Raw genomic sequence first — 12,521 nt, forward strand, 5'->3', positions numbered from 1 at the left:
TAACAACATCTCTGCCATAGGAGCAGAAAATCAGCCACAGACAACATCAATGCTTGAGTGTGGCTAAACTTTCATTTGGGGGACATCAAAAAAATTTTTGTTTTGAGATAGGATCTCGTTCTGTTACCCAGGCTGGAGGGCAGTGGCACGATCACAGCTCACAACAGCCTCAACATACCAGGCTCAAGTGATCCTCCCACCTCAGCCTCCCAAGTAGCTGGGACCACAGGCATGTGCCACCATGCCCAGCTAATTGTTGTTGTTTTTTTTTTTTTTTGGTAAAAAAGAAGGTCTTGCTATGTTGCCCAGGCTGGTCTCTAACTCTGGGGCTCAAGTGATCCTCTCACCTCGGCCTCCCAAAGTGCTGGGATTACAGAAGTGAACTACCACGCCTGGGCTGAAATTTGAATATCATATAATTTTTCACGTCACAAAATATTTTTCTGCTTTTGATTTATTTCAATCACTTAAAAATATGAAAACTATTCTTAGCTCCCAGGCTGTAAAAAAACAAGCAGTAGGCTGGATGTGGAGGGCCATGCTTTGTCAATCTTGAAATAAAGACTTCAACAGAGCCGGGTAGTCCCAGCTCTTGAGAGGCTGAGGTGGGAGGATTGCTTGATCTAGGGAGGTCAAGGCTGCAGTGAACCGTGATCATGCCACTGCACTCCATCTTGGGTGACAGAGCAAGACGCCATCTCAAAAAAAAAAAAAAAAAAAAGACATAAAGAATTTAACAGGAAGCTGAGTACTAGCAAATGTTCAGTAAATATGGGTTACCATAGAGAAAGAAGAAAACAGAGCGTAGGGAATGATTCTGACACTCAGAGCCAGGTCACTTCATTCTCCATCATCTTGTCTAAGGGCAAGGTGGCTGTGTCACCCTCAAAATCCCAACATCCCCCTCTCTTGCTAAATGAGTGACTGCTCCTTCCTTACCCAGCTCGGAATTGCCTCTGGTCTCTCTCAGTGCCCAACCTCCAGTCCAGATCCTGTCCTGGGTTCCTTTTAACACCCCCTTCCTGAAATAATCAGGGTAGCTCATGGCATGTGTGCCCCGCCCCCTCACTGCTGTAGTAAATGATAACTCAGCTTGTTTCATTACTAGTGTATTCCTGGGGTCTTTGGTGAAGGCCATTGACACTCTTCAAGGAACCCAAGCAAGACACAAAAAAAGTTTGATTTTTTTTCTTTTTTACATGGGATTTTCCTTCACATGGAAGTCAGGCCACATACACAGCCATGTGGACATTCCTTGTCTCGCCCCGTGGTTTGGGGAAGTCCCTTCCACACCACGGGCCGCTCTCGTGGTACACCGTTGGTACCATGAGGGAACAGGATTCCATGGTGGCTGGCTGTGTCATTTTTCCTGTGCCTGGAGTTGGCCCTGTTGACCCCCTGCAGGGGCCTGAAGATGAAAGTTGAATCAGCTGCCCTGGGCCATAGGGATGAGGGCCCCTGAGCACGAGTGCTGGGAACAGGTCCACAAGCCATGCACGAGGCCAGGGTCCAGGGCACTGAAGTAGGAAGCGAGGGACTATTAATAGCACACTAAGGTTGGGGGCAAAGTTGCTCCCCAGGGGATGGCCAGACAGTAAGAACTCTGACTTGGTGACCCCCAGTCCCCACCATCGCTAGCTCACTCTACCCTCTTCCCACCTGGGTGCTGTGCAGGTGATTCCTTTATGCAGCCAGGGTGGACAGCAACTTGTCTGAAGTTACAGATAGGGAAACTGAGCTCACCAGTTTGCCACAGCCCTCGCCTGGCCCCGTTTGCTCTGCATCTGAGTTGAAGAGCCCTGATAAGAGATTGTATGTGCTATAAATAAGGCAGTGAAGGGTATTCGTACACACAGAACTCTAAACAGTAATTAGCTTTATCATATATGATCAGGAAGGAGGGAGTTTTGCTTTTTCCTTATGGAGATTAGTAATGTAAGAAAAGTTAATATCAGGCATTATTTTCTGGTGATGATGATGATGATAAAGTCATGAAGATGAAACTGGAAAACCTGGTGCTGAGCAGGGCTCTTAGACATTTACACAGGATCCACCCCTGTGCTTCCTGTGACCTCAGTGGCCCAAGAGACCACATGGAAACAGGCCAGTGGAGCAAAGTCCCCAGAGAGACTTCTCTGGGTCCAGAAATTGCCAGTCGATTAGAAGCTTGATGCTTCTGTAGGGTCTTATTCACATCATACAAATCCTTGAGTTTGTGTCAGGCCAGGGGATGGAGAACTTTCACATTTATAATCTTACAGCTGTCTCCAAGCAGCCTTAGAGAGCTATGCAAAGTTTATTACCTTCCTCTTCACAACTGGGGAAACTGAGGCCTAGAGAGGTGGGCTAAAGTTGGGATCAAGAGGACCCATTGGGTCAGTGGCAGAGTCAGGATTATACCCAGAACTTTGGATCTCCCATCCCCTGAACCTCGGTCCATCTCCAAGGCACCCACCTGCCACTTTAGCAGGTCTGACGTGAAACTGATAACTCTAGTCTAGCCTCCCTGGTATGACTAAGATGTTCTTAAAATTTGACACGAAGAGGGCCCTCGGGAAAGAGTTCTTGTGTCAAATTAGGTAAATGGCAATCCAGGGAAGGTCAAAAGCCCCCAAGTTAAGCAGGTTTATGTCCATTTACTCACTTAGCACTCATGTCAGCCTAGGTAGTAAGGATTATTATCCCTGTTTTAGGTTTGAGGAAACTGAGGCATAGAACAGTTAGTTCAATGGTCTATTTGTGTATTCATTAATTCCACACATTTACTGAACATCTACTATGTACCAACAGTGTCTTAGGTGCACAAGACTGCACCAGTGAAGATTCACAACAATGAGAAAGACTGATAGGCCCTTCACGGAGCTTGGAGCCTGTGGAGGAGACAGATTATAAACCAGGAAGCAAATCAATCCCGCTCAAGTAGGAGGGGAAACACCAAGGTGGATCGAGGTAGGAGGTCTTATTACCTGTGCCTCCAATGCCTGGAAGTCTCATAGGTAGTTTTTAATACAACTGCCATATATTAACCACTTCCTATGTACCTGGCTCTCGTTTCTCACGTAAGAGGCAGTGTCCTTGTTTTATAGATGAGGAAAGTTGCAGAAGGTTGGTTAGCATATGGATGAGCACCACGCTTCACTCAACATTAAAGACCCTTGTGTTGTGAAGGGTGGCATCCTGGGCCTTCCTATAAAATAAAGATGTAGATGGCAAGCTAGCTTTCTATGGACAGAGAAAAGGAGGGGAAAGAGTTTAGATTCAAAAGCCAGGTGGAAGGCCAGACGTGGTGGCTCACGCCTGTAAGCCCAGTGCTTTGGGAGGCCGAGGCTAGAGGATCACTTGACCCTGGGAGTTTGAGGCTGCAGCGAGCTGAATGCACCACTGCACTCCAGCCTAGGAGACAGAGGAAGACCCTGTCTCTAAAAAACAAAAACAAAATCCAGGTGCGCTCCTTACTGGCCAAGGAACATTGGGCCTATCATGGCTGTGAGCTTCAGTTTCCTCATCTGTAAAACAGGCATGCTGATAGTGGCTCCCCACAGGGCTGTGGTGGAGGACCTAATGAGAGCGTGCATGCAGGGCGACATTGGCGAAGCCATCACTCACATGGCCCCTGGGTCCCCCAGGCAGTGCAGGGCACAGAACTGGGTAAAGGAACTGGAGAAAGGCAACAGCGCTGCCCTCCAAGTCTGAGGACCTCTGGAGTCTTATCCAGATAGCCCCACCCTGCCCTAGGTTCTGCCTCCTCTGTACCAGGCACCATGGCAAGGTGCTTATAAGCACAGATTCTGGATTCCGACAGAGCTCAGCAAATCACCGTGTTACTTTGGGCAAATCATTTTGCTTCTCTGAGCCTCAGTTTCCTCATCTATAAAATGGGCATCATTACCTCCTAGTACAATTATGAAGATCAGATGAGCTAATGAGTATAAAAAAATTAGCATGGTATCTGCATGTGGTGGTTACTCAGAAAATGGGAGCTCAGCTCACATGATGATTATGGTTGCTGCTGGTGCTACAGATGTCCTTCATGAACCTATAGCTCCTAGGAACTTCCTTGTGCCTCTCCTAGCCCACTGGCAGAATCTCTACTCCCTCCACCCCTGTCCTCGCCTCCTGCCACCTGGTCAAAGCTCAGAACTGGATGAAAGGGAATAGCTCTCTTTGTACTGGAATTAGCCTTGTTTTAGGTCTTAGAAGCTGATCATTAACCAATTCCTGCTCCTCCCTGATCCCATGGCCTGTAAAGGTAGGTATCTATCCCAACCCCCAGGGTCCCCTCCCTCTTGACATCCTGCAGCATAGGAAAAGACTCTGGACTTCAATGCATGGCCACCACTGTGTGTGGCCTTGGGCAAGTCCCTTCCCCTTCCTGAGTCTCAGATTTTTCATTCTCACAATGAGGGACTTGGCTTTCAATCATTTGCTTGACCACTTTGGAAAAAGTCTCATGTGGGAGGCAGAATAATGGAGCCTGAGAATGTAGGCTCTGAAGTCAGCCAGCCTGGATTCAAAATACCAGAGCCATGGTTTGGAAACTGCGTAACGGGGGGTGGGAGGACTCTTTTTAATTCCTTCCTCAATTTCCATTTCTGTAAATGAGGTCGATGCTTGCTCCGTCTCATTCAGATATGAGGTCCACCTAAGAGTCCGCGCATAAACTAAGTGCACAGTAAACATTGGTTATTATTGCTTAGAGGCCCAGTGTACAAAATGAATAAAGTGAGTCTAACTAGGGTTGAAATGGGGAAAAGGGCAGAGTCCCAGGTGCTTGCTGCCACCCCAGGGTGACCATCAGGCAGTTCTCTTAAGGGAAACAGTTTGAAAATCAAGAAAGCCAATATTGTACAGCAGGGGTCAGCGACCTACAATATGCAGCCCCAATCCAGCCCACCGCCTGTTTTTGTGTGGCCTGCCAACTAGGAATGGCTTTTACATTTTCAAATGGTTGAAAAACATCTATGGAAGAATATTTCCTGATACAAAAATTATATGAAATTTTAATTTCAGCACCCATAAATACAATTTTTTTGTCACATTGCCACACCTGCTTGTTTGTTTTATCTGTGGCTGCTTTCTCACTGCAAGGGCAGCGTTGAGTAGTTGCAACAGAGTGGCCCACAAAGCCTGCAGTATTTACTATTTGGTCATTTATAGACAAAGTTTGTTAATCCATGCTATAAAGCTTCTCTTCCCTTCCTCGTGGAAGACTCTGCCGTTGCGTAGAGCTGACTCTGCCACTTTGCCAATGCTATGATCCTCAACACATCATCTCACCTCTCCAAACTTCATCTGTAAAGTACATATAATCATTTCTAGTGTTCAGGGTTGCCGTGAAAATAAAATAAGCAGGACCCCTTAGTGTATGACGGGGAAATACTCATGTGACTGTCAGTGAGATTAACTTAGATGGTACACGGATCAACATTTAAGTTTTAACAGATACATATTTAATTTAATTCATATTTTAAAAACTAGAACTAGCACACAAAACCTATGGTTTCATGGATAATGCTTGTTGTGTTCACTGAGGTAAATGATCCAAAGCCACAGGGGCAGATCTGCCATCTATCTCTCAAGATGTGGCTCCTGTCTTTGAGTCCCAGGTGCCATCATATTCACATTCCACCCGGCAGGAAGGACAGAACCCGGAAGTTGCACACATCATTTCCACTCATATTCCATTGACCAGACTCAGTCATCTGACCAAGTCTTATCACAAGGGGAGCTTGAAGTTTCAGCCTTTCCTCAGAGAGGAAAGTATTGGGTTCTATTCCTAAAAGAACAAAGGAAGAATCAATGCCGGGGTTAAACTAGCCATTTCTGCCCACATATGTATCAATTCAAATCTTCCTTTTAAAATACAGTTGTGTAAATTAAAAGTAAGACATTTTAAAGTGACATGATGTGGCAGCCACTTTGCAACCATAAGACCAGGGGAACCAGAGTTGCCAATGAAAAGTCATGACGTCATTGTGCCTCTGAATCGATCCTGGACTTCTTTAACTTCACTATGTGATTTGGGAAAATCATTTCCCTCTTGGAGACTGTATGTAGTCACCTAAAAATACAATGGCTGTGTATGTTTTGTTTTATTAAGAACATACTTTCAGAGGATTGAGGGAATCAAATCCCTCCGTTCATAATACGTTATCACTATTTACTTCACAAAGCCTCTCTTTCCTATAATTGATTGGGTCTTTTTAGTCCTTTCTCTCCCCATTTCCCACTCTCACCCTTTCCATAGCAACCATTCTGATATGTTTAATGTGTAGCTTTTCATCATACATTTCTTACAAAATCTTTTGTCGTTCATGTGTATTTTCAGCTTACATATTGAGGTTGTATTCTAGATCTCATTCTGGTTTTTACCTCCAATCATAACTGCTCTATGAGATCCATTTATAGAAGTATATGGTTCACTAATTCTTCTCTCTTTTAAAAGGAGCATAATGCTCAATGGCATGTATCCACCATATTTGCCTTTGCCTGTACTAGCAATAAAGTGCATGTAGCCACCAACTTCCCACACCACAGAGAGCGCTACAGTGAATATCACTATGTGCGTTCCCTCCTGGACCTATAGGAGAATTCCTTTGGTGTCTGGGAGCAAAACTGCTGGGTTACAGAGTATAAACACATTTAATGTGATTAAATCCTTGCACAAGATCCTTAAGAAACTCTAACCCAGTCCACACTCTTTCTAGCAGTGCACGAAAGTTCCTGTGGCCCCTATTCCTGTCAACATGGGGATTCATCAGCTTTCTTATTTCTGCCTGTCTCATTGATTAAAATGTTATTGTTTCAATTTGCATTTCTCTGAGTACTGGTGATGCTGAGCATCTCTTTGAATGCTGTAAAACAAGGTTTAATTATAGTACTTACTTCATAGAGCTGTTTTGAGAGTTAAGGAAGATAATGTATGTAAAGAGTTCAACTCACTGCTCAGTATACAGTATGTGCTTAATAAATGCAAATTTTAAACAACCAAGGTACCATGATTTCTTATCTAATTATCAGTCATTGTCATAATTAAAACACCTGATGCATAGTAGGTGCTCAATAAGTGTGCATGCCCTTGGCCTTCCCTAACATCCTTTGGACATCCCATTCCCACTTCCAAATCCTGGTGGATTTGGCCCCAATCCCTTAGCACAGCCTCACCTGTGTTCTCTTCACTCTCCTGGCTGGGGTCCTTTCGAACCTCCTTCTGGCCAAAGAGACTTTTCAGGATGGCATTGGCAATGGGAAGCATCATGGCGGTGGAGGCGGTGTTGCTCAGCCACATGGACAAGAACGAGGTGGTCACCATCATCCCCAGGATGAGCCTGCAGAGCAGATGGCATTAGAGGCAAATCCAGAACCCAGGGCCCAGGAGATCCTCTGGTCCCAGTTTGCCATCCCTGAGGAATACAATCCATCCATTTTACAGATGGAAACTTGAGACTCAAAGCAGAAACCAAATCCACTCACCAGGTTTATTTTAGATCTAAGAAAACTGGTTCAGTGTGTTTAAGTGAACTGTCCATAGGTACCCAGGTTATAAAGACATCCCAAGCCTGACGTTTTCTCTTTCTTGCCCCCAAATCCTCAATGATACCCATTTCAGAATAAAGTTGCCGGGGCACCAAGACACTCCACTATCTTTCCCTCATGGCCTTCTCAGCTTCCTCCCTCTTTTCCCCTCCTCTTACCAGCTACTCCCTGCTGAGACTCTGCTGAACTTCTCACCCACACCAAACACCTTTACTCCCCTGCCTCCCTGCCTTTGCTTGGTCCATTCCCACCAACAGAATCTAAGTATCAGGATTTTTTCTCTTTATATTGAACTCTGAATCCACCTGGAATTTACTTAGATGCATAGTACAAAGTAAGATGTAAATTTTTTAATAGAAGAAACCAATTATCCCAACTCTCACCATTTATTGGATAATCCTTCCTTCAGATTTGGGTTTCCTTTAGATTTATTCTGTTTCAAAAATCTGTTTCCAGACTTGTGTCTTACTGTTTTAATTATTGTAATTTTAGAATATGTTTAAGAGCAGCCCTACTCATTATTCAAAGTCAAGCTCAAATGTGACCTCCTCCAGGAAGTTTCCCCCTATCTCCCTACCTCTCATGTGGGCTCTCACACCATGATGTGCCCCTTGGAGATCAAATTCCACTTGGCACTGGAATCAGTTCCATAGATGGAGTCTGTCCTACAGGACTGGCAGCTCCTCCAGGAGGAGGCGCAGCTACAGAGCCTAGCAGAGCGGTTGGCACAGAGATGATGCTAGAAACCTAGGAGTCATCCAGAACCTTCTTTTCCTACGCCCTCCCCTGTGTCAATTTTATCACCCAAATTACTCTCAAATCTATCCAATCTGTTCATCTCCACTGCCACCTCCTAGTCCAAGCTGCTACTGTCTCTTGTCGGGACACTCTAAATGGCCTTCTAACTGGGATGTATCAGCTTCTCATGCCCGTACCCTCCTGTCTGACCTCTACAAGGCAGCTAAGGGAATCTTTAAAAAATGCAAATCTGAAGGAAATGAGACGTATTTGAAATAAAATGCAAATCTGGCCATGTCATTCCTCAGCTTAGAACCCTTTAAAGCACAGATTTATAAGTCTATGGATATAATTCAGAACTGGATTGGGAGAAAATGTGTATCTTCATTTTGCTAACATCTAATCAAATTAAGCATTTCCTTCAGTGATAAACAGGCAACAAACTTCAGGTGTATGAGTAGTGCCTGAGGCTCTGTCACCCAAAAAAAAATCCCTGACATTTTCTCTTTCTTTCTTTCTTTTTTTTCTTTCTGTCTTTTCTTCTTTTCTTTCTTTCTCTCTCTCTTTGCTTTTTTTTTTTTTTTTTTTTTTTTGAGACAGGGTCTCACTGTTACTGAGGTTGGAGTACAGTGAGTGGCGTGATCTTGGCTCACTGCAACATCCGCCTCCTGGGGTCAAGCGATCCGCCCACCTCAGCTTTCTGAGTAGCTGGGATCACAGGCATGCGCCACCACGCCCAGTGAATTTTTTGTATTTTTGGTAGAGACAGGGGTTTTACCATGTTAGCCAGGCTGGTCTTGAACTCCTGGCCTCAAGCGATCCACCTGCCTCAGCCTCCCAAAGTGCTGGGATTACACTGTGCCCGGCAAGATCCCTGATATTTTTATATGACATTATAATCACTGCAGACATCTTGAAATATCATCGACACTCAAAACTGCTCAACATTATGGGTGTGATTAGGCCTATCACTCGGTCTTGCCATTTGCTGTGTTAATAAAACAGTACCTACCTGTACCAGGGCACAGCTGTCTGTGTTCAAAAAAAAAAATTAGATAATTGCATTTTGCTGTAGCTGTTGCTTCAAACTCTGTTGTGCATTATGCATTTAAAAACATTATTCTGGGAAGATCCTTAAGATTCACCAAATTGCCAAAAGGGTTTATAAGATGAAAATAAAACCCCTATTTTAAAGGCCACCCAATCCTCTAAGAATAAAAGTCCAAATCCTAGCCAGAGTGCCCGAGGCTCTTTAGGATTGTAACCCTGCCTCCCTTTCCCTTCAAGCCCATCTTCCCACATCCTCTGCATCCCCCCACCTTCAACTCCCACCTGATCTTCATCATCTAGGCAGGTAAATAGCAAACAAGAATGCTAACAGCCAGCATTGCCTGCTCAGGTCCAGGGGATTTACCTGCATTTGCTCATCTAATCCTCACTAAACTCTATGAGGTGGGTGCCACTACATCACTATTTCACAGGCAGACAGAGGTTAAGTTATTTTTCAGAGCAGGTCACCTGGGATTCAGCCCTGAGCAGTCAGGGTCAAACTGTCAGTGTGGCCCCCTCCAAAACTATGGGACTGGAATCCCTGGGGGTGGGGCCTGGGGGTCAGCAGCTCATGTTCCCAGGTGATTCTTCTGCACCTTTGAGAACAGCTGCCCATGATGGGCCTAGTGCTGTGTCTAGCATGCAGCGGGTGCTTGCTAAATAGTTGAGAAATAAATAAATACATAAATAAATGGTGGGAACCGATGAGTTTCTTGGCCTGGACAAGTAAATCAAGAAGAGCAGGTATAGGCTCCAGAGGTGTGGTCCCTCTGCCTCTCCGCTGTAGGGCTGGAACCATTACCTGTTCTTACCTGGCCGGCTGGACTCCAACAAGCATCAGGATCTTGAGGGCGATTCGCCGGTGCAGGTTCCACTCCTCAATGGCGCTGGCCATGATCAGGCCACTGAGGAAGAGGAAGTTGGTGTCGAGGAAGTACTGGGGGCAGACCTTGTTGGAGGGCAAGATGCCCATGAAGGGGAAGAGGACGATGGGCAGCAGCGCCGTCACTGAGAGCGGCAGGGCCTCCGTGCACCAGTACACCGCCATGAGCAGGATGACAAACAAGCAGCGGCCTTCCTGCAGGAGGAGATGCATGCTCAGAGGGTCAGCGGGGCTCGGGGCAGAAGGGGAAGGAGGCCCAGGGCTCAGGGCAGAGAGGGAAGGAGGCCCGGGCTGGGGGCAGAGGGGGAAGGAGGCCTGCCCCAGCTTGTTCTCAGGGCAGCAGTGGAGCAGGTGTGTGCCTAAGGCATTGACTTAAAGCAGGTGGCATCACCTTTCTAAGCCTCATTTTGCTCAATTATAAAATGAGGAAGCTATTTTGGTTCACCTCATAGGACTGTTTGAGAATGAAATGAAATACATTGTTGTCTTAGAGATAAAGACGAGAATGAAAATAGTTTACTTGATAGAGGATCCCAGGAGGTTCTGGAAGGACAATGGGGAAATGAAACAGAAGGAAGCCAATCCAGAGAGTGTCCCATGAGAAGGTTACCACTGTGGACACCTGGATCTCAATTCTGATGGGGACAGGGCAGACCATGCTTCAGTGTATGTCCCATGAGAAGGTTACCACTGTGGACACCTGAAGCTCAATTCTGATGGGGAACCCTGGGGGACAGGGCAAATCATGCCTTAGGGTTGTCTCAACTGGAGGCAAGGAAGTTGGAGCATTTATCTGCCAACTCCTGGCCATCATTGGTTGAGGGCTGATACTGGGAGCATTAACTTTCAGCACTTCCGGCATCCTTATGTGCAGACTGAGCATGCTCCTGCAGCCAGGGGAAATACTCCCGCAGACCATCTCAGAGGCAGTAGGAAGCTACTGGTGTGTGCGGAAATGGTGAGCACCAGTGGGGGTGTGGAGTTGGGACAGGGAGCAACTGCCACATCCTTACACGGTACTTAGTGCAATGCCCAACACATAATGCATACTCCATAAACAATAACAACAGCTGACATCTGTTGGGCTAATAAGTACCAGGTGCTATTTATTCCTAACAAAATCCTAGTGATGTAGGTATGATTATTATCCCCATTTGATGGATTAGGAAACTGAGGTGCAAGGAGGTCGTTAGCAAGGTAATGGCTGTGCAGACCAGGGTAGACCAAAGCAATATACCTCCACAGCCAGACCTTCATACAAGTGCCCTGCTGCTGTTCTCAGCTAAATATTAGACCCAATGAAAGGCAGACAAAGTAATTTAAATCTAATCAGTGGTTGCCAAGGCTAGGGTGGAAGGTCTATGTTGTGGGGGCATAGGTAGGGGTTGCAGAGGAGCACAGAGGAAACTTTTGGGCTGATGGCAATGTTCTATACCTAGATTGGAGTGGTAGCTACATTAGTGTGCACATTTGTCAAAACCTGTCAAACTACACACCTGTTCTCATAATGAGAGTGATAAAGACAATGACTTCACATCTGATGCATCCGTGTCCCACAGGATTCATAATACTTAAGGTCCTATTATTTGCATGATCACTGTTGGAATGAAACTATTCCTGCCCTGCCCTTGCTTTCTTATGTCCTTTCAAGGCAACGATCTTGCATATTCTAGGAAACATGAACTTTTTCTTGGATTTGGTCCTGTCTGGAGCCATCTTATGGCTCTTACTTCCTACTTATAGTAAGTTTTGTTAACTTTATTCCATGTCCATAGGACATCAAACAGAGCACCATCCTAGGAGCCATCCTCATAGAACATATCCTCAGCGAAACAGGACAGGTATCAGGTTACGTGGGGGATGCTATGATTAGTTAATCCATCTTACAGGGAGGCCAGGGAGGGACCACGGAGACCCATCAGACAGCTGTGACAACAATCCAGGCAACAGACACCGGCCACTAGGGCCCATTGCCGGCAGTTGTAGGTAGTGAGAAGTAGTTGAATTCTCGATCAATTTCCAAGATCACGTCTGGCAGCTTGGCTGATAGATCTGTTGTGATATGTGAGGCAAAGAGAGAAACCAAGGGCAATTCCAAGTTGTTGGTCTCAGGGAAGGTGGGGTTGTTATTTACTGAGATGGGGGAGACACACTGTCACCAATTTCCATACCTTGAAAAACACATCCCGAGACTCTGCTTAACACACCCTACATTGGAAAATGTCCAGATTCCCAAGTCCCTTAGCTTTTCTATCAGTGCTCACATTCATTCATGAAATTTATAGATGTGCAAAAAGTCTCCCGCTGGGAGAAT

General features: G+C 45.7%; 1 protein-coding gene across 3 annotated transcripts in view; it reads right to left on the bottom strand.

Annotated features, from left to right (window-relative positions):
- SLC13A3 (solute carrier family 13 member 3) overlaps positions 1–12,521 on the bottom strand; it is a 112,856-nt gene that overhangs the window by 45,459 nt on the left and 54,876 nt on the right. For all 3 annotated transcript variants that reach the window (XM_003826007.5, XM_003826005.6, XM_034947444.4), the window contains exons 2-3: positions 10,137–10,402; positions 7,165–7,328 (exon numbers count right to left, since the gene is read on the bottom strand). In XM_003826007.5, the coding sequence (XP_003826055.1) occupies positions 7,165–7,328; positions 10,137–10,372 (400 nt within the window). In that variant the 5' untranslated portion in view covers positions 10,373–10,402. The remainder of the gene's footprint in view (positions 1–7,164; positions 7,329–10,136; positions 10,403–12,521) is intronic.

This window comes from Pan paniscus, chromosome 21, assembly GCF_029289425.2.
Source record: "Pan paniscus chromosome 21, NHGRI_mPanPan1-v2.0_pri, whole genome shotgun sequence".
NCBI lineage: Eukaryota > Metazoa > Chordata > Mammalia > Primates > Hominidae > Pan > Pan paniscus.